Below are 26020 nucleotides of genomic sequence, written 5' to 3' on the forward strand. Positions count from 1 at the left end.
GCACATTCTCAGCATCTCCAGGCCTGGCTTGTACCAGCTCCCCTGGCAATCTTGGCACAGCATCCACCCTGGGGTGGGTGGGATATGGCAGCAAAGGCAAGTTTGGATGTGCCTCTGCCTACTTGGGACAGGGTGCGTCCAGGCAGGGCTCCAGCCTGCAGCAGGAAGCCTCCTGCTCACTCAGCAGCTGCGTGAGCCACCAGAGAGCCCAAGCCCGGAGGAAGTGCCCTGGCCCCACAGTGGGACAGGGAGGTGCCGGCACTGGGACTGGTCTCATGGTCCCTTCCTGTTTTTCTTCTCCACAGCTTGAAGACAAAGTTGATTTTGGCATCTGGATCCCTCTCCTTTATTCCAGATTGCTGCTCACCCCAGCCCTCCCCTTGCATCTTCTCAGTCCACTGGAAAGCCCTGTTTGCCCACGTTCAGCAACAGCACATCCTCCCCTTTGGCAACGGGGAGGGCAGCACCCAGCATCAGGCACCTTTATTCCCCAAAGCACAGAATTTGCTGCTTCCTTTGGGTCCCCAAGGCTTGTGTGTCACATTTACAGGCTGCTGGGGCAGGGAGCTGAGCCATGGGGCATCCCAGCAGGAAGCTGCAGTGCAGGCAGGCAGGACTTTGTGGTGGCATGCAGACCCCCAGCCTGCTCTTGGTATCTCAGCTGCCAAATGGATGGCAGGTCATGACTCCTTACATCAGAGAGGAAAGGGAACACCCTCCAGGGCCATGGGCAGCAGGATGCAGTGATGAGGACCAGGTGTGCCTCTTGTGCCCTGAAGCTGCCCCAGTCACCAGTACTGGTGTCCCTACTGCCTGGCCAGGCAAGCCCCAGCTAAGGAAGGGGACACAGGGCTTGGCACACAGGGACAACAGATCTATGGGTTATCCAGACTGCAGAAACAAACTTCTATTTGGAGCATGCATGGACCTTTTGGAGTTTAAAAACAGGCAGATTACAGGGGCCAGAGCTGCTGTCTCCCATTTTCTGGCTGCTGTGCTGCTACATCTCAAGCAGGCATCAGTCTCCAAACCAGCACCAGATGCTGGGAAATTACTAAGTTGTTTGCCAACACTGGAGCCACAACTATGGGATGCACATCACCTGTGTTCTACAGCACCTCTGGACAATCACTGCCTTGATCCCTTCCATAGTGTCAGGGGATTGGGATCTGGTGGTGATAAGAGGTTTCCAATGGTGAAGGCTACCCACACCATGATGGGGACTGAGAAGAGACAAGGGTGACCATGACATGACAAGGGGGACTGTGTGACACATGAGAATGGGTGTTGGTTGTGTTGGGTGCCAGGGACCAGAGCACAGCAGGTCATGGCAGTGTGATATAGCTGGAGCTGTCAAGCCATGGGGTACACCTGGGAGAGGTGATGTGGCTGCTGAGCCTCCCCAGAAGTCCAGGCAAGATCTGGCTCCTTACAGCTCCCTAGACTGGTGATCTGCCTTACCTGCCCTGTGGAGAGCTCTGCTCTGGTCCAGAGATAGTGCCATGCCAGCAGCACACTGCAGATAGAGGTCTGACCCCCATCTCTCTCTCAGCGTGTCTGTGCTCATGAGGAACAGTGAGGGGCTGCAACCCCACAGAGCCAAGCATGGAGAGCCCTCATGACCCCACAACCAGGGCACCCAGTGAGAGCACCAGGGAGCCTGTGGGCACACAACACATTGCAAAAGGCACAGCCTGCCCCAGCTCCCTCCAACCCAGTCCACACAAAGACCTTTTGTGGCTGCCCCAGTCCAGGTTCCCTCTGCACTGTGGGTTCACGGGCAGCCCCAGGACCCAGGTGGGTCCCCACCCTGCACTGGCTCTGCTCCCCATGCTCCACATGCTGCTGCTGTCTGAATTTCCCCCCAGCTCCATCTGGATCTCGTTGGGCTGCTGGCACGGAGCACCGGGGTCTGGAGGTGCCAACACATGGAAGCCATTAGAGGGGCCGAGTCGAGGTGCAGCAAGGGGGCCACATGCAGAGCAAGGGGGGCTGTGCAGAGGGTCCTGTCTCAGCTGTCATGCTGGTGAGGGCAGGGGAGATGTCCCACACGGCTGCCTGCCTGTATCCTCTTCTGGCACTTAGCCTTGGCATGGGTGTCTCTCAGCCCCTGCATGTACCTGGGGAGAGGGCTGAACAGTTTGGGAGGCAGCCCTGCTGCCTGCTCACCTCCTGCCAGGACCATCCCCAAGCTGGCACTCACCCCTCCCTTGGCCCAGCGCCATTTGCAAAGGGGTTTTGCCTGGACAGTGCCAATGATAGCATTGGCATATCCCCTTTATTGGCATCTCTGCTCTGTCCAGCCACAGCACAGGGGATTGGGGCAGAGGGAAGGGGAAGGGGGTGTTCTCTTCTGCCTGCTGGCAGCTGGTGGGGAGTGACAGGCAGGGATCAGCACCCCTTGGTCTGGCACTGATGCCTGGCACCCCCGGAGCCTACACCCATGGTCCCCCTCAACACTAGGCAGTGCAGTGGGGCTGGCTCAGTGTCTTATCCCCATTGGTATAGCAGCGCTCAGAGGTGGAGCTGGCCTGTCACCCTGAGCCTGAAGTGACTCCAGCTGGCTCCTGGTGGGCTCAGGCAGTCCAACGCTCCTGAGAGCAGAGCCTCTCTCCTTAGGATCCATCCTGCAACCCCAGGGTGTCGGGGGCTCCGGCAATGTCCACAGCTGTGGGGTGACCCAGGAGGCGTGGGGTCCTTGGGGGCCAGCAGTGGCATCAAGTCCCACGCGTGGGCAAGCGGGTGCAGGGAGCAGGGATCTGCCAGGGCTCACTACAGGATCTGAGCTTCTGCCAAGAGAGAGGACAGGGGGTCAAGGGGGACACTGCCCTGCCCCATGCTCCACATTCCATGCCCCACATTCCCCCCCCATTCACCCCCCTGCACCCCAACTCACTTGGTAGTGCCTTCAAGTGGGTGGCAGCAACCAAAAAGCTGGGTTTGGTCTTGTCCTTGCCATGTTTCCTCACCCGGAGCCTGGGGATAAGAGCAATGGCACCTGAAGACCCCATCAGCCTCCCTGAGCATCAGGATTGTTCAGATTCCTGTGATCCTGCTGTGTTTCCATCCAGCTGTGCCCAGCTCAGCTTAACCTCTGCTGTGGGCCTGCTCCAGGGCTACAGCAGGAACTGGTCACCAGATAGAACAGGACTGGGATGGGAACTGGGACTGACAGCTGAGCCAGAGCATGGCAGGGAGATCCCGTGGAGGCAGGATGGGAGAGGACCTGGGGACAGGATTCCCAGGGAGCAAAGGCACATGGAGGGATGTCTGTGCTGACTCTGGAGTGTGAGACTCTCCAGCAGGAGCCTTTGGGAGGATATTAGAAGGAACAGCATCTTGAGGGGAGTCAGAGAAAGCTCCCTTGGATCTGGGGTTGTAAGAAAGAGCCCAGGTGGGCTGGGCAGTAATGGGTGTGCTGGGGAGAGGCACTGGTGAGGCACAGGGGCAAGGGGAGCATAAACCACCCTACAGGGCATCACTGGGTGTGTTTTGGCAGGGACCCCAGAGAAGGGCTGGGGGATCACAGGGCACTCCGTGCTGAGGGTTCAGGATGGGATGGGGACAGCAATCACATAGCCCCTCCTTCTCCAAACCCAGCCTACCAGATGAGGATGGTGATGACAAGAACAGCAGCCAGGATGAAGAAGGCAAAGATCCCAAGGGACACCAGGACGGCCATCTTCTCCAAGGGATCACTGCCATCTGGGACAGAGAGACAGTCACAGCTGAGGGATGTCACAGTCCCCAGCACCTGGGGGACCCTATGGCAAGCTCCTGGACACTCCAACAGCCCAGCCACACATGGGCTTGGGGCAAGAGACCCTTCCCATTGCTCTCAGCAACATACGTGGCCCTCCTGCCCACCACCCCTAGCTCTACTCACTGATGGGCTCAGGGTTGGGAGCCTGGGAGGGCTCCTCAGCCAGGCTCTCCAGTCTGGCATCTGTAGTGGTTTCTTCACTTGCTGTGGAGACCAGGTCTGGAAGGACAGAAGGGATGGAAACACTCACCAAAAGCAGATGCAGCACCCCAGGGACCCACAGAGAGGAGTGTGGAAGGGTGTCTTTGTGCCCCAGAGGTCCCACGAGCCCAAGGGTGCCACTGAGGTGCTAACGGGGCTTTAGAAGCCCCTTTCTGTCCCAAGCCTGTGGGAGGCAATCCCCAAATGGCATCAGCACAGCTGCAGACTGACAGGGGCTGGGAGATTCAGGCAGTTTTGCCTGCAGCTCTGCCTCCCTACCTAAAGTGGCCCTGGAGTTGAGACTCACTCTGGTTGATATTTGGGGGAATGAGTGCCTTGGGGAAGAACTGAAGAGGGGAGGTTCAGAGATCTGGAGGGACTTTGGGGAGGGATGGCACAATGTGGTAGGTTGCTGGGGGCTGCAGCCTGTCCCTCTCTCACCTCTGACTGGTGTTGCCCGGGCCTCAGCACTCCACTCGCTCCAATTCCCCGCATCCAGGAAATCCTTGGCACTGACTTGGACCACGTGCTCCAGCCCGGCAAAGGCATCCGTGATAACCTCAGACAGATTCACCGTCTCTATCTGTGCCAGGCAGAGGGGAGCTGTGGGGCAGGCAGGGGCACCTCTCCCTGGCCCCATGCTCTCCCTGCTCCTGTGCTGGCCCTGCCTTTCCTTGCACTCTTACCACGGACCAGGAACGGTGGATGACGGGTCGGTACTGGAGCCGAAACCTTAGCTGGAAGTGGGGTTCCTTTGGCCAGGAGGAAGGGTACTTCCAGCTCACGTGGAGTCGCCGTGGGGCCAGGGGGATGGGCTCCACCACCAAGCCCTCTGGAGGGTCTGGCTTAACTGTGTGGGAAAGGACAGCAAGCCCTTGTCACCCCGCACTGCCATGCACAGGGGTGTAGGGTTCCCCACTGTCACCCTCAGTTAACTCCCCAGGGACGGACAAACAGTGGGACAGACAGGTGGATGGATGGGCACTCACTGATGGCCTGCATGGTGATGTCAAGAAGGCGGTAGCTGAAGCCCAGGGGGTTCACCTCGGTGATGTTCAGGCGGTAGGAGCTCCAGAACTCTGACCTGTGGACGGTGCAGGTGCTGGGGCGGGACGGATCCTGCAGGCACAGCCCCACGTGCCCGTTCTTGTTCCTGCGGACAGAGAGGCAGGCTGGTGACATTTCCGATCCACCCACCCTGCAGTTTCCAAATGCTGCCAAGGAGGTGCCATGGAAGACCCTCATGCCAAGACCCTTGTGGAGGAGGCAGCCCCTCAGGCTCAGCTGCACTCATCCTTCCAGAGTCTGGCATATCTCTTTGAGCATGACAGAAAGGACCCTCATCCCAGCTCCACACTCTGCCTGGGAAGGTCCCTCCCTGAGGCAAACCCTTCTCACTGAGGCAAACCCTTCTCCCAGACTCCCAGGGTAGCTGGGAAGTAGTTGGCTCCCTAATGGGGACCCCCAGCTGTTGCTTTAGGGTCCCTGCTGAAGACAGCAGCAGAGCCTTTGGGATGGGGGCCAGTCCCTAGGGAGCAGGAGCAGGGTGGGAGTCAGTCCTACCTCCGCTTTTCTTCGCCTGTCAGGGATTTCTTCCTGCCATGGAGACAGATGGAAAAGCGGATGATTAGGATGAGGGGGCAGCACAAAGTGAACCCCACCATGACCCAGAGGAGGGACAGGAGTCCACACTGCAAAGCAGCCCCACACTCCCACGCTGACATACACATGTGACAGCATGGGGGAAAGAGCCAGAACCCTGTCCAGCTCTTCTAGTGAACAGCCTGGCAGCAGGAGCTGGTGATCCCAGGGAAAAGAAATGGGACACCCTTCCCTGCCTGGGATTTCATCACACAGAAGCAAAGACACTGATAAAAGCAGCTCCCCAGAGCCTGGCTTCACCCTCCCCCTAAAGCCTGCCAAATCCCATGCTTCCACTCCCCCTCCCTGTAGAGCCCCTGATGCTCCACTCAGCCCCCTCCCCACCAAGCCCTTGGCTCCTGCAGCTTTCAGCAGGGCTGTGCTTTATGAGCTCCACTGGACTTCAAAGCCGCCCGCTAATTTGGCTTGCAGGGATAATTAGAAGCAGCAATGCTGTCAGGGCTCCTTTCATCCCAAAGCATGCTGGAGTGTGGAGGCTTGCAGATGACCTGCTTCTCTTTTATTGCCCCTCTGGTGCTGGCAGAACTGTCAGCAGGGAGGGAGCCTGCCTGTGCCAGCCCCTCAGTGCTGCTGAGACCCCCACTGAGAGCAAGCAAAGGCTTGGTGCTCTGCTCACCCCAAAACAGGACCTGCTCTGGGATGCAGCACGGTCCTTGGGGCAGGAGGTGAACCCAGGGCATGTGTGGGATGGCCAGATGGTTATCCTTGGCTGTGACCCAGAGCTCACACCATAACAAGCCCATTCCATGCCCTGTGGGGGTACTTCACCTGTATGTGGTGATGTATCTGGTGGGAAGGAAGGTCTCCACACTGGAGGTCCAGGAGCAAGAGAAATTCTCATAGTCAGATGCTCTGCAGGACACAAAGGGAACTCCAGGCAGGTCTGGGGTCCAGGGGAAACAGCAGTCAGTGAGGAGTCCCCCACCCTGCAGCCCTTCCAGCACACAGGGATGCCTGTGTCAACACCAAGCCCCCTTCTGGCAGTGCCCCGGCAGGGCTGCAGGCACCACGCTCCCCCTATAAGAGCCCAGCTCACAGACATGCTACTCACGCCCCAGACGCAGGGACACGGTGTGCAGCAGGCTGCCATCCTTTCCGTGGCAGCTGTAGGTTCCCCCGAGGGCCTGGCTGGCGCTCGGCAGCACCAGGGATCCCTGCTGGATGGCTGAGCCCTCTGGCAGCGCCGTGGCGCCCGCTCGCCTCCATCGCACTGCTGAGCTGGGGAGGAGAGACCAGGCAGGCTAAGTGAGAGGACAGGGATGCCCAGGCCCACCCTGTAAACCATCCCATTGGATAGATCCCTTGATGTGCACGGAAAAGACTTACCTGGCATGGACACCAGGGCATGACAGGGTCACATCTGTCCCCAGCTGTCCATACTGCACGCCTGGAGGGACACACATCCCCAGACGGGTGTTAGCACTCCATACCATCCCACAACAGGTCTGGGGGGGCAGCTGGGGAGTCCCTGGGGCTGTATCCCACACACAGTGGGCACAGGCTATGGGCACTGGCTTCATGCAGGTACCACCACAGGGGACTAGTAAGGGGACTCGTCTCAGTTGGGGCTGGGCAACGAGCAGAAACACAGGCTGGCCATCACTGTAGGATGTAGGGCTGTCTTTCATGTAGCCCTGGTAGGTCTGTTCCTGTCTGGGGGAAATAGGGTGCCCTCACGATCCTCATGCCTGGGACATGGGGAGGGCTGCTGTATGGGGGCACTTGGTGGGGGTCTCACCTTCCTCTCCCCAGTCTTCAGGAATAGCAAAGGAGGCTGATGCCAGGGCTGCTGCGAGGAACACCATCACCCTGCCCAGGCTTGGGATGGAATTGTGCATCTGGAGGAGGCAGACAAGGGGAGGAGAGAGTGTTATTCCCTACAATGGGGCAGCTGACACAGTTCACAGCCCACAGTATTCCTGCAGGGCCTTGGATCTTGCATCTCCCTCTCATCTCATCCCATCCTGCTGGAGACAGAACAGGGACTGAATCCCAGGACCACAGCTGGGACATCTGGCAGTGTCTGTGCCACAGTCACAGCTGGTTCCTGACTGCTGAGCAGACCCCATGCCTGGAGCAGGGATGCAGGGGGCAAACACTGACCAGGAGCTTAGGGCTGTGTGTGTTGGGGGATTAAGGGTTCTTTGCCATTGCAGTCCTGTGCTAGGAGCATTGGCTGGCTCCCAACCCCAGGGTGGTCCAGAGACCTGTGCATGTGCAGCTGGGGTGGGAAGGGACCAAGGAGAAATTCTGGCCTGTATTTACATGGCAGGTGACAGCAATCAGATCTAAACAGGCTCACACAGCCGGGGAGAGCAGGGCTGGTATAGCTCAGGTTGTACCAAGTCTCACATCACTGCCCATGCCTGCACCCACTGTGAGGCTGGTCCTGGTAAGTCTCCATTTGTGAGAGAATGGGGCTGAAATCCCTTCCTCACACTCAGTGATCACCAGTGAGAGGGGCAGGGGATGCAGGGTCAGAGATGTACGCCCCTTCCATCCCAACCTACACCACCGAGGGCACATCAGCCAGTGCCATCCTGGCCAACACAGCCAGCGTTGCCCTGTCCTGCCCTACCACCATCACCCTGTCCATCACAGCCAGCAGTGCTCTATGATATCCATCCCATCCAGCACTCTTTCTGTGCCAGCCAGCACTACCCTAAAGGATCCAGACCCACCTGCAGAGTCCTGCATCAGCAGGACATATCAGTCTGTGTCACCCTGTCCATCCCAGCCCAATCTGTCTGTGCCAGCAAGCATCACCCCAGGGCATCCATCCTGGCAAGCATCACACTGTCCCTACCAGGAGTGCCACACAGTCTCTGTCAGTCAGAAATGGATGATTTCTCCCTCGAAGTCTCCCCTGCTCACCCCTCTCAACTGGACAGGCCTGTTTATTTACACCCACACTGCTGGGCTCTGCTCCCAACTGCAGGCAGGGGCTGAGGGCACATAAGGCAGTGAGTTCCCTGCCAGCCCCAAGAGCAGGCATAAATCTGTAGGCATAAATCTGTGTCCCCCTGGGTTGAACAGCTGAGAGAGTGGAGGGAGGGATGCTCCAGCCCAGCAAAGGCACCCCAGAGCAGCAGCCAGTTCCCCTCCTGTGGCCGACTGCCCATGGCCACAGACCAAACCGCCTGGCGAGGGAAGCAAGAGCTACAAGGCAATCTGCTGCAGGGGGGAAGGCGTGTGGCACCCCACATCAACCCCGCTCTGAGCATGCCAGGCAGCCTCAAACACAAGCCCCAAATGTAAATAATTTCATGAGACTGTCATAAGCTTTTCCTACCAAACCACCCTAGAAATGTTCCCAAGAAATATCAGTCAAAAAGTCTCTGCCAAAACTATGCTGGTAAGTAACTGGGAACATTTGGCCTGAAAGTAAAATATTTTGGTGATGGAAAAAAAAAAAAAGAAAAAGACGAAAATGAGTATATTTTTTCTTAAAAGCAGCGACCAAAAATAACTCAAAAAACCACGTGGGCTAGAGTGAAGGAATAGTTCTGGGGGGAGGAGGAAGGGGAGTGGGTGTATGTGTGTGTGTCAGAAGAAGGGAGAGTGTGTTAATATACAGAGAGAAAAACAGCTATGAAATAAAATAATTTCTTCTCATGACCCCCCTGGTTTTTCATTCAAACACTGCAGAGGGTATCCAGCCCCTCTCCATAATGACCCGTGGTTAACTCTGGTTAGGGACCACTAACCCAGACCCCAACCCTAGTGGTCCCTAACTCTAACCCTAAACCTAACCCTAAGACTGCTCATCCTGATGGCCAGTCCTTATTTTCCACCCCTCATCACCTTTGTCCCAGGGTCCTCCCAGAGCTCCCCATCCTCACCCCAGGACCCCAAGAGCTCCCCTCCCTCAGAGGGGCACCCGTGCCGGCGCAGTGTGAGAAGGCAGCACCGAGCCCTTCCAGACATGCTGACTCGGTAAATGACCCACAGAGCACTGCCAAAAACAATCCCTGGGGACACGGAATCACTGCAGAGAGAAGGAGCAAGCCCTTTCTTGCCTGCCCAAAGGCCAAAAACAAAAGGGGAAAGAGCCACAGAGCCGGAGAAGACCCGGAGCCCTTGTCGGCCCCAGGTGCAGAAGCAGGGCAGGGGGCCAGGTGCTACAAGACAGCCTGGCCAGAAAGCATCCCCTTATTTTCTGCCACCAAACTCCCTGGCCAAGGGAAAAACAGGCATGCAAATGAACACAAGTGTGTGAGTGGCCAGGTCTACCTTCCTTGGTAGCTCCACACCCCCACAGATGGGCACACAGGCAGAGAAAACATCCCTTGATGCTTGCACCAGCAGTGACACATTCTGGGGACACACAGTCCCGGCACAGTGGTCCTGGAGCCGAGCCGGGACAGAGGGAACAATAAGAGCTTTTCTTCCTCCCTTCATGCTAATCCTGGCCAGAGAGACGCCTGCCGCCAGCCCAGGCTGGGTGACATCCCGTTGCCACAGCCAGGGTAGAGGGACCCAGCTCAGCCTGGGGGCGTGGTTTGGTCCTGCTGAGAAGGGCAGCAGGGCTGGACCTGCTCCCTCAGCACGGGATGCTCTTGTCACTGTCATGGCCAAGGTGACCAGGCAGCTCTGGCACCCGTGGGTGTGAGCCAGAAATGCAAGGTTTTACTCTCCATACCTCCCCGATCCTGCTGGGTACCATCTGAGCTCATGCAAAAGTTTTTGGGCAGTGGTGGGGAGAAATCCTGACATAAGCCCTTTCCTGCATGCAAACTGAAGTGCTGTAAGCCAAAACTTCCCTCAAAATCATGGCCATGTGCACTGGCACCAATGCCCGGGTTGGGTGTGACAGCTCCCTTGGCATAGCTGATCTGTGCCATGCCCTGCCGTGGCCTGGCAAAGCCCAGTACAGATTCCTGGGGGAAGCCAACTTTCCATTGTGTTCAGGGCTTTGAAAGACATTGGGTTTTGTTTTCTTAGCTTTTTGTTGGGTTTTTTTTGTTTTTTTACTCTTTTTTTCTTCATTTGAATTTGCTCTTCAAAGCAAATGGGCTGCACAGAGCTGGGGTGATGGAGACAGGGACAGAAGTAGATGACACTGTGCCTCAAGGCTGCAGATGGCAGCATGAAGACTTGGGATGCTCCCCACTAAGCACAGAGAGCTGAGGTGCCTCTTAACCTCTTCCTAGGGTGGTCAGGGGCAGCATTGCTGCAACAGAGATATGGCAAATAAGCCCAGAGCACTTAGCAGCTCTGCCTACCCTGTGCCAGGCCTTGATGGGAGTCACCCACCTGCAAAAAGCCACAGGCAGAGATCCAAAGCTGTCTCTAATGCCCCAGAGATGGCCCCATTCTGAGCATCCCCTGAGCTGGGGAAGCATCCCTGGCCCTCTGCTACAAACTCTCCTGTCTGCCAGTGATTGCTCTAGGAAGAATGTTCTATGCTGAAATGCAGAATACCGCAGGAATTCCCCTCTCCTTGTTTCCCTGTGGGGAAATGTGCCTCTGGAGCCGTGCCTTGCTAATCCCTCTGCACCTGACAGGCCTGCAGAAGCACCATGCCTCGCTCTGTGGAGCCATGGCATGGTCTGAGGTCCCTGTGGCTGCTGATCTGCCCAGGGCCCTGGAATCACCCCATCCCTGCAGCACTGCTGCCTTCCACCATCACTGCATGAACGTGTGACTGTGAGGGGAGCATCAAACCCACTGCTGGATGCTTCCCTGCAACAGCCACCCCTGTCCCCCAAATGCTGCTGGCACCCTCCCTGGGTGCCCAGAGAAAGCCCAGCAGTGGGTGCTGGAGGGAACTATGTCCCCCACCCCCACCAGGGCCACCAGGGCCATGCACAGTCTCCAGGACTACCAGCAGCACCTGAGGCAATACCTTGTCCACCTTGGGCACTGCATGGGTGATGCTCTGAGCACTGTCCCCAGTCCCTCACCCCAGTGCCTTGGGGACCTCAAAAAGGTCTGTTTTCCTCTGCACCACTTTGGTGGGGTGCTTGGCCCCCCATGCCTGCTGGGGGCGGGGGGTACCATGCATGCTGGGCTGTGCCAGAACACACACATGCACAGCTGCAGCCAGTGCAATCCCAGCACACTGGAATTACCCCAGTTAAACCAGTAAAACCAGTTGGAGTCTTTCCCTATGAGGCCAGTGCAGTCCCCTAAGACCTGTGCACAGTTTGAACATAGGAAAAAACCGAGTACAGTCCTGATGCAGGGCTTAGCTCAGGGCAACCCAAATATTGGATTATACCCCACAGCCCAGAAGGATAATTAAATTCCACCCAGCCCAGAGGACAATTAAATCCAGGGCAGTCTAAATGTGTGGTTAAACTCAGCCCAGCCCAGGAGTGGGGCTGAACCCAGCTCAGCCAAAATGTGAGGCTGGACCTAGCACAGGTCAAACATGTGGTTATGCCATGCTAATGTGGGTTTAAATTTGGGACAGCTCAGGAGTGGAGCTGACCCACAGCTCAGCTCAAACATAGGGTTAACCTCAGCACAGCCCAGCTATGGGGTTACACAGTTCAAATGTGGGGCTAAACCAAATGCAACCCTGGCATAAGGTTAAGCCCGGCTCAGCCCAAACACAGGGATAACCCCAACGTCATCCAGGGAATCAGTTGTGTCCATAGCCAGATACAATGCACACCTCCATCCAAACTAGACCAACCCCCTGGTGATACCCAGCTGACCCCACCCCGCTGGTGTCCAAAGCCAAGCCCAAACCCCCCCATAACCCCAGGGTCACCTCTCTCCTCTGTGGAGCCAGCAGCTGCCAGCAGTTCCTGGTGCTTGGGGCTGGGGGGCCCCTACGCACCACATCATGCCAGCAACACCACGGAGGTCAGGCTCTGCTCCTACCCCAGCTGGGAAACTCTCACCCCAACGCCCTGATTTCCGCTCTTCTCTGCTCCATCCTGCAGGAAGAACTCTCTGGCTCCTGGTTGTAACTGGAGGCATCGGCAAGGGCCAGAACAGCGAGGGCTCTGTTAGCAGCCAGCAGCCCTGACACTGTGCCAGCTGGCAGCACTTGTATTCCGAAGGGGGAGAGAAGGGGCGCCCCCCTCTCCATCCCCATCCCCACACTCCTCTCTGCAAAGCCACGTGCCAAAGACATTCCTAAAAATAATCTCCCGGCTGTAAAGACACCTACCAGTGCTGTAGCTGCAGTGCTGGTGGGTTTCTTTACAGCTTGGAGATTATTTTTAGGGTGGAGGCATGGAAGTTGGTGGGAGGGGGTGCTGAATCCCCACTGTCCTTGGCACATGGTTACAGGACAGGGATGGGCACAGTGCTGGATCTGGGGACAGGGGTGGGACCTGCCAGCAGAGAGCTGGGCCACCCTGTGATTACAGCAGGGTGGGAAAGGCTTTTCCTGTCCCAGGAACATTTTGGGATTTGGGACATTTTTCTGCTCCTGGGCTCAGCCCAGGCTGGCAGAGAATTAAGTGAGCACACAGCTCCCAGAACGGCAGAGCAGCCAGGCACCAGCCTGCAGCCTGCTCCCCCAGGACCATCTGCACCTCCCAGAAAAAAGTTCCCCCATAAGCTGGCCCTGGAGCTGACACAAGAGCGCATGCATCCATAAATGCAGGGCACAGACACACACGTACATACCTGTGAATATCCCAGGCGCACCCAGCTCCCTCTGATGCTCCTCATGAACTCCAGCCTGGGGCTGGGAACTCTGATCAGGAGCAGGGCCCCACAGCATTCCCCCATAGGCGATGCTCCCCCTTCCCTCCCCCTGCTCCAAAGCTGGCCAGAGCCCAAGAGCCATCAGGCTCAGCTCCATCCCTGAGGCACGAAGGCGCATGGGTCAGCCAAAACGCAGCAGGGCCAAAATAAACAGCTCACCTTACACAAATGCTCCCCCAGCTAGCAATTTGCTGTCACTCCTTTTGCAAAACAAAATCCCTTTTGGGCAAGAGAAGGATTTCAGGAGTCATTAAAGACCACCTGGGCAGCCACATAAAGCCATCAGCAAGGGGTGGCCCAAATAAAGCCACCAGCAAAGGGTGTCCCATTAACCTCTTGTACAGCACCAGCAGTGTCTCTGTAGGGAGAAGGGCAAGGGGATAGAAATTGCAGACCCCCAACAATGGGGGATGTGGGGATAATGGTGCCAGGCTCTTTCACCTGGTGGGATAACCATGACCTGTCTTCTCCAAGCTTGGAGTCAACACTACCTGCTTTCATAGAATCATTGAATAATTAGGGTCGGAACAAACCTCTAAGGTCATCAAATTTGCCACTTGGAGGTGGCTCAGGGTTGGCAGCCGTTTGCGAGGCACATGGCAGGAACAGAGGCTGGGAAAACAGCTCAGTGAGGGCAGCATCCATGCTCCCACACCACACTTCTTCCCAAGCCAACTAGATGGCAGTGCCCAAGCCAAAACGAGATGGAAACACAGCAAAAAGGGGAAAGAAGGGAAAACATGGGGGCTGTAGTACAGGGCCAAGGGATGGGGGCTGAGCCTTGCCTAAGTTGAGAAGGTTGGAAAAACACCATCCGGCTCGTTTTTTGCTAGGGGAAAAAAACCCAGCCAAGTTCTGAAAGATTAAGTGTGATTGCATCCAAGAGGGGGAAAGCAGGGCCATGCAGTGAGTGTGCTGACACATCTCCTTCCCCAGTGCTGGAGAGAAGCCCCAGCCCCACTCGGGGCCAGCTCTATTTACAGGCTCCTATTGTCTCTCTTTTTTCATTTGGATTCCCCCCCTCCAATGTTATAGTTCAGAGTAAACAAAAGCAAGCAGCCTCTCACTCCAAACATTTCAGCCATCCCAAACTTTCTCTGGAGGGGGGCTGCCCGTGGAATTTTCCTCATCCAAAAGAATTTCGAAATGTTCCCATTGCAGCCTGCTCTGACTGGAGGCCAGGACAGCTCTAAAATTCTTCACGAAATGCTTGAGCTGCCCTGTGCACTGCCACAGCTCTGTCTGTGCCCCAAATCTCCCCCCCATGCACACAGAGATCCTCTGGCCTGGCCAGAGGGGAAGAGAGGCACATTCCAGCCTGTGTAATTCCCAACAGCTCATCCCATCCACCTGGAATGAGACAGCAGGCCTTGGTGAGGCTGGATCCCGGCTTTCTATTTTAAGCTGCCACTTCAGTTCTTATTGCTCCAAGTCAGCATCTCTGGTGCAAAGTACTTGGGTGAGCTGGGGGGTGTGTGAGGCAATGCACCCCAAGAAAACACAGTACTACCCTTTGCAGGCAGAGGGGAGAGGATGCAGCAGGTGCCAGAGCTCCTCCTGGGAGCGGTCAGTGGCACCAGGAGCGCTTTTTGCAGCGGTGATGCCTCTTTGGTGCTGCCGGGTGACCCAGGGAAGGTGAAGAAGGAAGGGATGGTGTGCTGATACATCCCCAAGGATGGAGTGGAGGCACAGCACTGTGCCCTGCACACCCCTGTTAGATGGTGTGTGGAAGGGAGGAAAAAATGTACATCAGGATGAGCCAAGTGCTGGGTGCCACCTGAGTGTGCTGCTGCTCCTTGGCACACATTGTGCTGTCAGACTCCCAACAGCTTTCTTGGCTTTGGCTAAGTACACATATGAGGTGAAGCCCATGAGACCCTGGCAGAAGGGTGCCAGCACTGCTCTGCCCGCTGGTAGTGGGGCACTGGAGGTAGATCCTGAAACAGCTGGAAGGGGAAGAGCCCAGCTAAAAAGCCCCACAAAAAGCCAACAGTTGCAGGAAGAAGTACCTAAAGCTCAGTTCAACGTGGATTTGGATGTCAATGCAAGCCTTTGGAGTGGTCTGGCATGCTGATGTCCTTTGTCTGCTGTCCAGAACAGCCCCTGAATGGGTTTCACAGGGTAGCTGGTCCTGTAGCCCGAAACACAACCCAACATGCTGGGGAACCCCCACATCCTCCCTCCCCAGGCACACACAGATTTTGAGGACTGCAACCCCTGATGAACATGCTGTTCTTCACCCCAGGAGGGCAAAACATTGCTGGTACCTGCTGCATCTCCCACCCACAGCATCCCACCCAGTGGGCACAGAGCCCTGTGCCACCACAGCAGCACTGACAGGGGAGAGATACCTCAGCTCCACGTCGGGCTGGAATCTTGCTGTGGGACAGGGCTCTGCTGGGTGCCCCCGCTGCCTCTGCACCATCTCCCTGCGCCGCCTCGTTGGGTTCTCCTCCTCCACGGAGGTTGCTCAGTGGTTTGGCGTGGGAGCGGTCCTACCCCCCCAACCCCAGCAGCCCCCTCCCCTATAAAGGGGCCAGGCAGTGGCTGTGTGGGGAGCAGAGCCCCCGACACAGCAGATGGGGTTTGTAAAGTGAGGCTCCCCCAGGTGTGTTTGCCTTGGCCGGGACTCAAGCCCGTCCAATTAGAGCTATAGAAAACATATCTTACAAAAAAATGAGGGGGGAAAAATAATCCTCTCCCCTGTGCTGGGGCCCAGGGTTTGGCCAGGGTTTCTCGGCAGGCCAAGCGCAGGCGATGCAGGCTCTGCTGGCAGCAGCCCGGGGAGGGCGGGATGTTTGTGGATATTAAAATGCAGTCGTAAAGTAGAAGAAAAGGGCAGCCTTGTTTCAGAACGAGTCTCCGAGGCTTTCCCCTCTCCCATCATGCTCGGCACCTGGGCGGCAGCGCAAGCAGCTCCCCCTTCCCACAGCCCCCCCAGCCACCCCCAGCTCACCCAGGAGCTGAGGTGCTGTCAGTGAGGGCTCATCCCTCATGGACTGAAACTCATTGTCTCTAGGAGGGAGAAGATTTGGGAGGGTGCCCCTCTAATGTTGATCCAATATGGGTCAACATAACTTTGTGCTTCTGTAAAACCCACCCTGCACATCCCTTCCTTGTCACCGCCACAACTCTCTGCTTTCCCTTGTCCGCTGCCCTGCCTGCAGGGAGCCAAAGCTGCCAGGCTCCAGCTGCTTGGCAGCAGCCACATGGCAGCACCACTGGTACTCCACTGGTTGGCCTCTCCCTGCCTCCCTGCTGGACGTAAAATAAGCTGGATGGACTTTTGGTCAAGACTTCAAATTATTCACAGGCACCCGACATCCTGTGCCCATCCAAAATAGGGGGGACATGGCAGGGTCCCATGGGGCTCCTCCCATTCCCAGGGACCCCACAAACCTCTGGAGAAGCCCTCTCCTTGGGATATCTCCCCGAATCCATCCCTGAAGCCGCATGCTGCCTCTCCCCAGCATCGCTTCTCTCTCCATGCTGCCATGTCCAGCTCTGGAAAGTCACAGCAGGAGGCTGGGAAGCAGTTGCAGGCATCAGCTCAGCGAGGGTGGCTCCATCCCAGCCCACCTGCTCAGCTGGAGATGCCCAGTGCACATCTGGTTTCACCACTGCCTTCTGCCCCCCTTCCCAGCTTAGTAAGGAGGGGACTTTGTGCTGCGAGCCTGGAAGGCCCCCCTCCCCCATCCATCCCCGCCCCCATCCCTCTCCCTTTGCCTGTCCAGGCTCTGCAAGCCCCCTGCCCCACGGGGTCCCGAGGCACATCGCATCCCCAGCCACGGCCCAAATGACTAAGGGCCCGAAAGCGAACCGGGTGCCGCCGGGGCGAGCAGGGCCTGTCCCTTGGCCGCGCTCCCTCCCCGCAGTGGTGAAATCACGTCTGGAGAAAGCCCGGGGAGTGAGGCGCCGGGGGCCCCCCCGCTGCTTCCCAGCGAGGATGCTCGCTCCCCGCCTGCTGGCCGGCCGCCCCCGCTCTGCAAACCCCAGATCCCAGCAAAGGGGTGCTCCAGGCAGCCAGCCTGCAGCAAAACTTCCTACCTCATCTCCTCCTCCTCGCTCCACATCCCATAGCAGCATCCCAGCTGTGGAACTGGCTGTGAGAAGTGGAAACGCAGCAGCGAGCCCCAGATGCTCGTAAAAGCGCTCCCGGGGAGTGGGCAGGAACCTCTAATCTCCCTGTAACCTCTGTAAACGCGCCAGAGGCTGGGGGGCAGTCGGGGCTGGAGGGGTTGGAGGGGGTACCCCTCTCGCCGACACACCACACCCTCCACGGCAGAGCAAGATGGCTCATGGAAGGAGCTGGTGGCTCGGGCTGCCTGGAACCAGCCCAGGGCAGGAGCAGAGGGGACAGCGAGGGACGGGCCACCAGCGCTCGGCCTCGACCTGTCACGCGGCACGTGCCGGCTGCGACGGGGGGTGACTAATGCGGCTCTGGAAACGCCTCCGCCGGCACGGGAGCGTGGCTCCGGGTTAGGGTTTAATGGTCTGCCTTCCTCCGCAGCCCATGCTCTCCGCTCCCTGAACCGCCACAGGGACCCCGGGAATGTCGTCCATCCCCCCCTGGCCGGGGCTGCTGGCATGGAGCGAGCAGGGCTGCGGCGGGGAGCTGGCTGGGAGCACGCGGAGGCTGCAGCTGGGGGCTATAAAAAGCACGGCTGTGGTATGCAACGAGGCACTGAGAGGGGAATAAAATAAAATCAGGTGGTGGACGAGTCGGGTGCTTGCTTCTGCACGAGTTCTGGCGACGGTGCTGTTCCCCATCACTCCTTCCCTGCTCCCTCCCCGGCTGACTCCCGGTGAGGCTGGGGCAGAGCGGAGAGCTGGGATTTGGCAAAGGGTGGAAGATGCAGGGTGGGGCTGGCGGGGAGCGGAGGGGGTCAAGGCTGGGGAAACAATCGCTGGCTCTCGTACACGGGCTCCTGCCTGGGATGGAAGCACTGCAGCCACCCCTGGTCCACCTCAGAGACGCCTGATCCGGGCACTCAGTCTTCTGGCAGCTCGCACCAGAGGATTAACCGCGGGCTGATGGACGGCCAGAGCTGCCTTTGCCAGGAGGAAGCCCCACAATCCCCCAGCACCCGGATCCACGTGGGGACCTCATCCAGAGGGGACAGTAACGCTGCAAGCTGGGTACAGAGAGGGCTCCCCTCAGGCTGGCAGGAGCTCCCTGCTCATGGACGTGCCGTGTTTGCACAAGTCTGAGCAGGGGAAGGTCAGATTAATTTTAAACCTGAATAAACAAGGAGAGAAGGCAATGCCAGAGCTCGCCCTTCTCAACAGGGATGCCCAGCAGAAGAGCACAGCACCAGCAGCACAGCTCTGCCCTGCCCAGGGGTTCACATCCCCCTGAGAGAGCTGGAACATACCCACAACCAGGGGCCTCCCTTTTCCACAAGGAGCTCCCAGCTGAGTCAGTGTTGGCAGCAGGCAGAGCAGCTCCTGCTTGATTCTGCAAGATTCCTCTGGTCTCCACAGGAAAGTATCCACCCTGGGACCCCCATCCCACTGGGAACAGCACCAGGGCTCGCCTGTTCCCTGGCCACAATGCACAATGTGGTCTTGGGAATGAACAAGGAGGAGAAAAGAAAATGGTAAAATTGTTTGTAGGTCAAGAGGAAAAGGAAAAAAAAGAAGTTTGTGCTTTTCATGCCAAAAGGAAAATGAAAACCAAAACATTTTGTTCTAAATGATAGGCCTTGTTTAGTTTTCAGTGGTTTTACTTTTTAAAAAAGGTTTGAGTTAAATCGAGCTAAATTTGTCTTCCAAACATTACCTTGGGGCAGGGAATAAAATAAATTGGAAAAAAAAAAAAAAAAAAGAAAGAATAAATCAAAACATCTCATTTGGAAAATGTCAAGAGCAAAACGCGACGGCTTTTCCAGCCCGGGAGAACCGCAGCCGGGCGCTGAACCCAGCCTCAGTTCACAACTTGTGACGGCCCCCCCCACCACCCCGAAGCAACTTTTTTTCCCGGAAAATAAAGCAACTGCTGTGCCAATTGATGGCTGGCATGGCTCGTGTCCTGGTGCCTGTCTCCCATCAGGGATGCCACCACTGCCCATGCCGGGCCCCAGGATCTGCTGGAGCATGGATAGGCCCCGTTACAATCAGCAGCCACGCGCATGAGCTGAATCTGAGCTGAGCTGCTCTCCAAAACTCCTCTTTAAATGTCTTTTCTATTAGGTCAGCATTCCTGCGTCGCCCAGGGAAGGTGGTTACGGCCGGCAGCCCGGCACACAGGCTCCTCGGTGCTCGCTGCTGGCTCTCCGACAGCAAGCAGCCTGCCTACGCTATTAAATTACTGAGAAAAATGGATCGTTTCACCAAAAATTAGGTGCAGGAACCTCTCACACAGTGGCAAGGAGAGCTGGTAATTGGAAATTCATAGAGCTGGCCACAAATGCTGCCTCTGGCTCTGCTCCACCCTCCTCTGGTTGTGGTGAGGAGGCAGAGAGGCATTTGCTGCCATCCCTGAAATGCTGCTGCTGATGGAGATGCAGCAGCCACGTCGCCTGCAGCAATGTGAGGTCCCCCACATATCTTTGGAGGGTTAAATGCTGCACAGTCTCTCTGCCCTTGATAGGTGGGGAAAATAGGTGAAAAAAGCTCTCAGAGACCTTTCCAGGGACTGGAGAAGAAAGTTCTCCATGCACAGCTCACCATCAAGCACCCTACTGGGGACATGTCTCATGGGGACAAAGTTTGGACATCGTTTTCTTAGAGTAGCACCCCAGGGGTGCTTCCCCACAGACCTTGCCTTGCTCAAGTCCTTCATCTCTCCATCACCAGGCATAGTGTAGGCACCACTGCCACTCCATATGAGCTTGGGCATCTCACCATCCTCCCGGACCACTCTGAGTCCGAGACTCGGTGCCTTGAGAGCTCAGAGCTCTCCAAGGCATCTTCAGGGCAAACCAGTCAGCTTTAGGAGCTGCCAGAGAACCCAGTGCATATCTGCAAAAAGCCAGGAAGGAGGAATGTGGATGTGCAGCAGATCTAGAGCTGTGTCAACAAGAAACTCGGAGAGACCAGTCCCTCACACTGACTGCTCCCCATGCCAGCACAGGAAATGGAGGCACTCATCTTCCTTGCTATGTACACTGTTTTTTGTATGCTGGGGTGCAAGGACTGTGGGCGCAGTCCCAGCTGGAGAGGGGAAATGGAGCTAGGCACAGGATCAGGGAGGCCAGAGAAAACGGATGCCTCCCCTGGCACAGCCATGCTCCAGCCAAGAAGCTGCAAAACTCAAAGCCAGGATGGGGTGGAGCAGCCTCAAGGGGGCCATGAAACAGCCCAGCAGGAGCCTTGCAGGAGCTAAAAAAATCAAAAGCAGCCGAAGCACAGAGGAACCCCTGGGGCTGCGTGTTGGCCCTTGCAAGACAAGGATGGAGCAATAGCTGGTTGGGTCCACCAGCTCCTCCTAAGCCTTGAGGCCTCAGGCAAAACTCATGGAAAGCAAAGACTCTTGCAGACCTCCCCAGCAGCCGGGGGCTGGCCCTGGCCCTGTAAGGAAGTCTGGAGAGGTGCCAGCTGGCCTGGGCACCCTGCGTGACAGCGGCTTGTGCAAAACCATGCCGGGCCACTGGGCCAGGCCATCCCTGGAGACCTTTGCAGGGCTGTTGCAGCACAGCTGTTGTGAGCTCTGTCGCAACACTGGCACGGCACTGGGCTGGACCACAACGAAGACCCTTCATGACAGCCCTTTCTGGTTTTCCCTATCTAATTTTGCAGGAAGGTGAGGGTTGAACTGCGCCTTTCATGATGCTACTGAATTCAAAAGGCACTGATGCCCATGCCAACCTTCATCAAAAGGGACTGGGAATATGCCTTTGGGACTATTGGTCTGCCTAGGATGAAAGCCTTCTGTCCCAAAGGAAGGGGATGGTGAAAGCACAGGAAGGCGAAGGAAACAGCTGGACAGTCACAGCCACGCCAGCCCGGGGGCTCCAGGGATGATGTGCCAGCCCTACTGCCTCCCACGTGCCCTTCTGTGAGGAATTCCATACCCCTTGGGCTGCCAGAAGGATGGCATGCAGCAGCCCCGAGCCCTGTCTGGAGTTCTCCAAGGTGGGACGACACTTAGCTACAGCTGAGCACAATACTCCTCAAAGTTAATGGGTCAGAAGACCCTCCCCAAACAGCTGCAAAGATGATGGTCCACCAAAGCTGGAAGCTTCTTCCTTCCCTTCTTCCCCTCAGTGTGTCATCAGTGCTGGCCTCTCAACAAGGGTTGGCATGCCTTGTTTTCACTTTGGGAGGTGAAATAAACCAGAAGATGCCCAAATGATTTTATTTTCACCATAAGGGTTTCATTAGATGGTGGAGCCCTGAACTTTCCCACCTCTCCCTATACGGCAATCTCTGCGGGTCCATAACAATTTTCATTAGGCAGTTTCTATTTTGGCTGTCTCCATACTGAGAGGAATGGACCAGAGCTGAGCAGTCTCTGGGGAGCCCCAGGCTGATTTCCAAAGTGCTTTCAGCATCCTCCCTTCTCCTGGCCAATGCAGTCTTGCCTGCATGCAGGCCATCACCACCTGAATGGGAGAGCCCCATGTCCAACCATGTCAGATCTCCCGAGGTCCCTCCAGCCTCCTTGTCCTCTCCAAAAGCATCTTTAGGAAACATGTATGAGCAGGTGGATGTGATCTTCTCCTGCCCAGACTCTTCCAAAATTCCTCAAGAGCCTTTTCGGCAACGACCAATGCCCGCTGCAGCAAGCCCAAGCTGTGCTGGTCAGATGTGACCAACGTGACCTCAGTGAGCAGTCCTGGTAAGACAGAGGCAAATCAGCTATTGACAGATTTCTTGTCGTCCTTTTCCTGGATGCCCCTAACTCAAACAGCAGAGTAGGAGGAGCATTTTTTTGCCATGTCCCAGACTTGTACCACTAGAGGGAAGGAATTGCACCTTCCAGCCCAGCCATCCACCTGTACTGGAGAGCTTGGCAGATGCTCCAGGGGCTGCAGGTGACCTTTCAAAAGAGCCCAAAGCTCACCCCATCCCACTGCCATGCCAGGATGACTCACAGACCTGGGAAGCAGTCAAACTTGAGAGATAATTCCTAATTACACACTGATCCCTGCAAACCTGTTACTAATCTCCAGAGGAATTTTTCTTTTTCCACTGAAATGGTCCATGGGAATCTGGCTGTTGGAGAAGACTCAACCACAGCTGCAAGGCATCTGTGCCCTTCCCAACTTTCATAACCTGGATGGGAGAAGAAAACCATCACTGGGAGGTGCAGAGAGATTTGCTGGTAGAAACTCAGGTCAAAAGGTCATGGCATCCCTGGCCAAAGAGATTTGGTGATTTTCACACATGCGATGCTGTGGTAACCACAGGAACACTTAAAAAACCAAAAACTCTCTAAACATCCCAGCAAGCCAACTCAGGCATCCCAGGGCTAATCCCTTATGCTGGCATTGTATCAGCATCCCAAATGCTGCTGAAGATCCTGTGTGTTGCCTATAGGATAGAGCTCCCATCCCATCCAAGCTCTGCCCTTGGCTATATCTTGGGCAGGGGCAGAGAGACCCACTTTCATGCCTCAACAAGAGGAGGGGAAACAAGCTGTGAGAGATGCTGAAATTTTCCAAAGAGAGAAAAAGCAGAGGCACAAGCCGGCACCTGCCCCTCCCGCGGGAAGCATCTCACAAGGGGTTTTCCTCCAGAGCCAAACCCGCGGGAGAAGAGGAGGCAAGAATCCCTTGGCTTGCTTAGCCTAACAAGGAAGCTATAAATATAGCAGGGTAAACACCGGAGAGGGAGAAGAGGTCTTGAACTAAAAGCACAATGTTGGCACAAACCCACAGGGGAATAAGCTCTCCAGGAACGCATTCGGCAGGAAACCAGAGGGAGGTTGAGGCCTGTGAGAGCAGGAAGAGCCTGGGGTTGCCTTTGAACAAGAGCAGAGTGGAAATAAAGGGTTTAAACTGAGTGCTCAGCTAGTTCATGGCAGGTGAGGATGCCAAGCACTGTTGCCATCCTTGAGGGTTTCCCCACTCAGGATGGTCCAGGTGAGCTTTGTGAGGAGGGCAGGAGAGGCAGGACACCTTCATGTGTGGGCTGCAGCTGTGGGCCACCTCGGTGCCCACCCAGCACGACAGCTTCTGATAAGCCCAGCAGCTGCAAAGGGGAACTGCTGCTGCTGCTGCTGCCACGATGAAACGGCGGGGAGACTCAGTGCGCCATGAGTCATTCATTCATCCTTCACAAACAGGGCCTGCACTTGGCCAAGCATCCTCCTCCCCCCGCTGCTGGGACAGCTTGCTGGGACGGGGAAAAAGTGGCTTATTAGATATAATCAAGTCAAGTTTTCCCCTCCCTGTGAGGTTCCTCTTCCTGGAATAGGAAGCACAAGACCAGAGCTGCTTTTCTTCCACCTTCCTGCAGGCTCTGCCATTAGCTGCACCCTCCAGGGAGCCCCTCCACACCACCCTACTGAACCCCACATACCCTGTTCACCCACTGCTGGTGACATCCAGCCCTGAGAACAACTCTGTTGTCACCAGTTTGACCCTGACCCCCACCTCCAGTCCCACGTTGGCTGCCACGGTCAGTTTGCAGCTCTCTGGAGAGCACATATTGCCCCCTTCATTTCTGCCCAAAAGGTGCCAGGTTGGTGGGGAAGAGGGTGTATAAGTGATGAGGGGGCATTGTGGCCGTATTTCACCTTTGTCCCTACCACAGGAGGTCCTCCATCAGCTCCCTGTGAAGATCCTTTCCCTGTGCCAGGCTGGGATGATGTGTGCCTCATGTCACTGCACACGCTGTAACCTAGCTGTGACCTACCCTCCTGTAAACAGGCAGAGTGCAAACACGCCAGCTCCTCCTGCAAACACAACAGCCAGACATGGGGCAGTCACCTCCTGGCACACAAAGCTCAGCTCTGGCTATGCCACCAATGCCAGCCAGTCCAACACCATTTTGTGTGCATGACAACACAACTGTGAGCTGCTGCAGTGCTGGGCTTCTTCCCATCCATGGGGACCAGGCACAAGGTACCCTCAGGCCCCATCACAGTGGGGTCACAGTTGCTGACAGTGATGTCCAAGCCAAGCTCAGCACCGTGGACACCTCTGACAGCCTTCACCAGCCCAGAGGCAGAGCCTGGAGGGGACCTTGTGGGTGACACAGAGAGCTGGTGAGGGTGGTGGTGGGCACAGCCCAGGGCTGGCCACTCATGGGGCTGGCACGGGACAGGGAAGCTGGGATTGACATAGCATCCCGGGGCAAGGAGGGACAAGGCAGGCAGAGCCCTGCCAGCGCCCGCGCATGGGAAAGCGCCTCTCTCAGCGCCTCTCCTAATTGGGAGCAGCTTTTCCCTGGACCCCCCAGGAGAAGAGAGGGCCCTGCCAGGGGGGCGCTTTGCCTGGCATTCCAGTCTTTCTCCAGAAAACTCCCTTCAGAGACAGTAGGGCTGTCCAAATCGTGAATGGTAGGGGGTGGTCTGTGGAGGCTGGGGAAGGGGCTCAGACATCCCAGCCCAGGAACATCAGTCCCCCGAGCATCTCCGGGCAAGGCGGAGGCGCGGAGGGAGGAGAAGGGGGAGCAGCACTGGGAACTCACAAGCAGTCGGGAGGGACCGGGAGGGCAAGTCCCTGGCAGCTGCTTTGCGAGGGGACACAGACACACAGACATCCACACACACCCGCACAACTTTCTCCACCCGGGCAGCAAACAGCTCCGGGAGCTGCCTGACCGCAGCCGCGCGTCCCTCACCGCGAAGTCGGGGCGGCGGCGACTCGTTCCCCTCGCGGGCTGGGGACCGGGGGACTGTTCCCTACCTTCCTGCGTGCCGCCGCGGCTATGTGTCCATGGCGCTAGCGGAGCGGGAGCCGGGCCGGGAGCGGGAGCGGGGCGCCCGCACCGGGCTGGCTGGGGCCGGTAGCGCAGGCGGTGCGAAGCCGCCGGGGCTGCCGCCGCCGCTCCATTGGAGCAGGGCTCTGCCAATCTGCCGCCACCACCCCGGGACGCTTCCTGCCTGTGAGCCGCCCCCCGGGACCGGGAGGGATACGAACCCGCGGTCCACCGCTTGCCCGGGGTTCGCGGTCCCCCGCGGGGCTCCCTCCCCCGTCAGTCCGGCCAGAGCGCTGGGATGGGGATCCCACCGTGGCGCACTGATGTGCGGGGCCCTCCGGAGCGCGGGTGTCCCCCCGAGGCTCAGGAACCCCCCGAGTGTGCACAACCCTCCTCGGTGCTCTCGAGGGTCAGCATTCACCAACCGTGCCTGCAAGTGGCAGGCAAGCAGGTCCTGCCCGTGACTCAGTTTCCCTTGCCCCTGGGCTGGCCATTTCTTTGGGGTTTATTGTTGTGGTGGTTTATTCGATGGGGAGCATGCAGGGTGAAATCTGGCCGTGGGGTTTGTGTCCCTGAGCTGAAGAAAAGGCTCAATCCTCCTCGCAGCTTGTGGTGTGTGTTTGCATCCCTCTTTTGCAGAACACATCCACCACCCAAGCTGCTTTCCCTTGGAAATGGGTTTGGTTTGCCATTTTATTGCAGTGAAAATTCTTAAGAGGAAAAAGATTTGTTGGAAGTGTGCAACAGGAAGCCAACTGGTGAAGACCCACTGGGAGCTTTCCTCTCTGGTTGCGCCTGAGGCCAGGTCTCCTTTGGGGTTTCCCAATGTCATGCCATCAAGGATGGCACTGCTGGAGCCTTGGGATGGGCCCAGTGTTTCCCTCCCCACATTGTCTCTGCCTGTACAGAGAT

General features: G+C 57.1%; 1 protein-coding gene across 3 annotated transcripts; it reads right to left on the minus strand.

Moving 5' to 3' along the window:
- Positions 1 to 318: 318 nt before the first annotated feature.
- Positions 319 to 25206, minus strand: IL11RA (interleukin 11 receptor subunit alpha). Of its 3 annotated transcripts, none has more exons than XM_059836407.1 (13): positions 25096 to 25206; positions 7365 to 7464; positions 6953 to 7013; positions 6678 to 6844; positions 6395 to 6509; positions 5528 to 5560; positions 4954 to 5117; positions 4651 to 4814; positions 4406 to 4547; positions 3887 to 3982; positions 3606 to 3705; positions 2897 to 2976; positions 319 to 2789 (listed from the first exon to the last, which is right to left on the minus strand). In XM_059836407.1, the coding sequence occupies exons 2-13, from the start codon at positions 7462 to 7464 to the stop codon at positions 2773 to 2775; spliced, it is 1239 nt and encodes a 412-aa protein (XP_059692390.1). In that variant the 5' UTR covers positions 25096 to 25206; the 3' UTR covers positions 319 to 2772. The 3 variants fall into 3 exon arrangements, with proteins under 3 accessions (XP_059692390.1, XP_059692392.1, XP_059692393.1); XM_059836409.1 differs by lacking the exon at positions 25096 to 25206 and adding an exon at positions 15649 to 15783; XM_059836410.1 differs by lacking the exon at positions 5528 to 5560.
- Between the last annotated feature and the right edge of the window lie 814 nt (positions 25207 to 26020).

This window comes from Haemorhous mexicanus, chromosome Z (genome assembly GCF_027477595.1).
Source record: "Haemorhous mexicanus isolate bHaeMex1 chromosome Z, bHaeMex1.pri, whole genome shotgun sequence".
NCBI lineage: Eukaryota > Metazoa > Chordata > Aves > Passeriformes > Fringillidae > Haemorhous > Haemorhous mexicanus.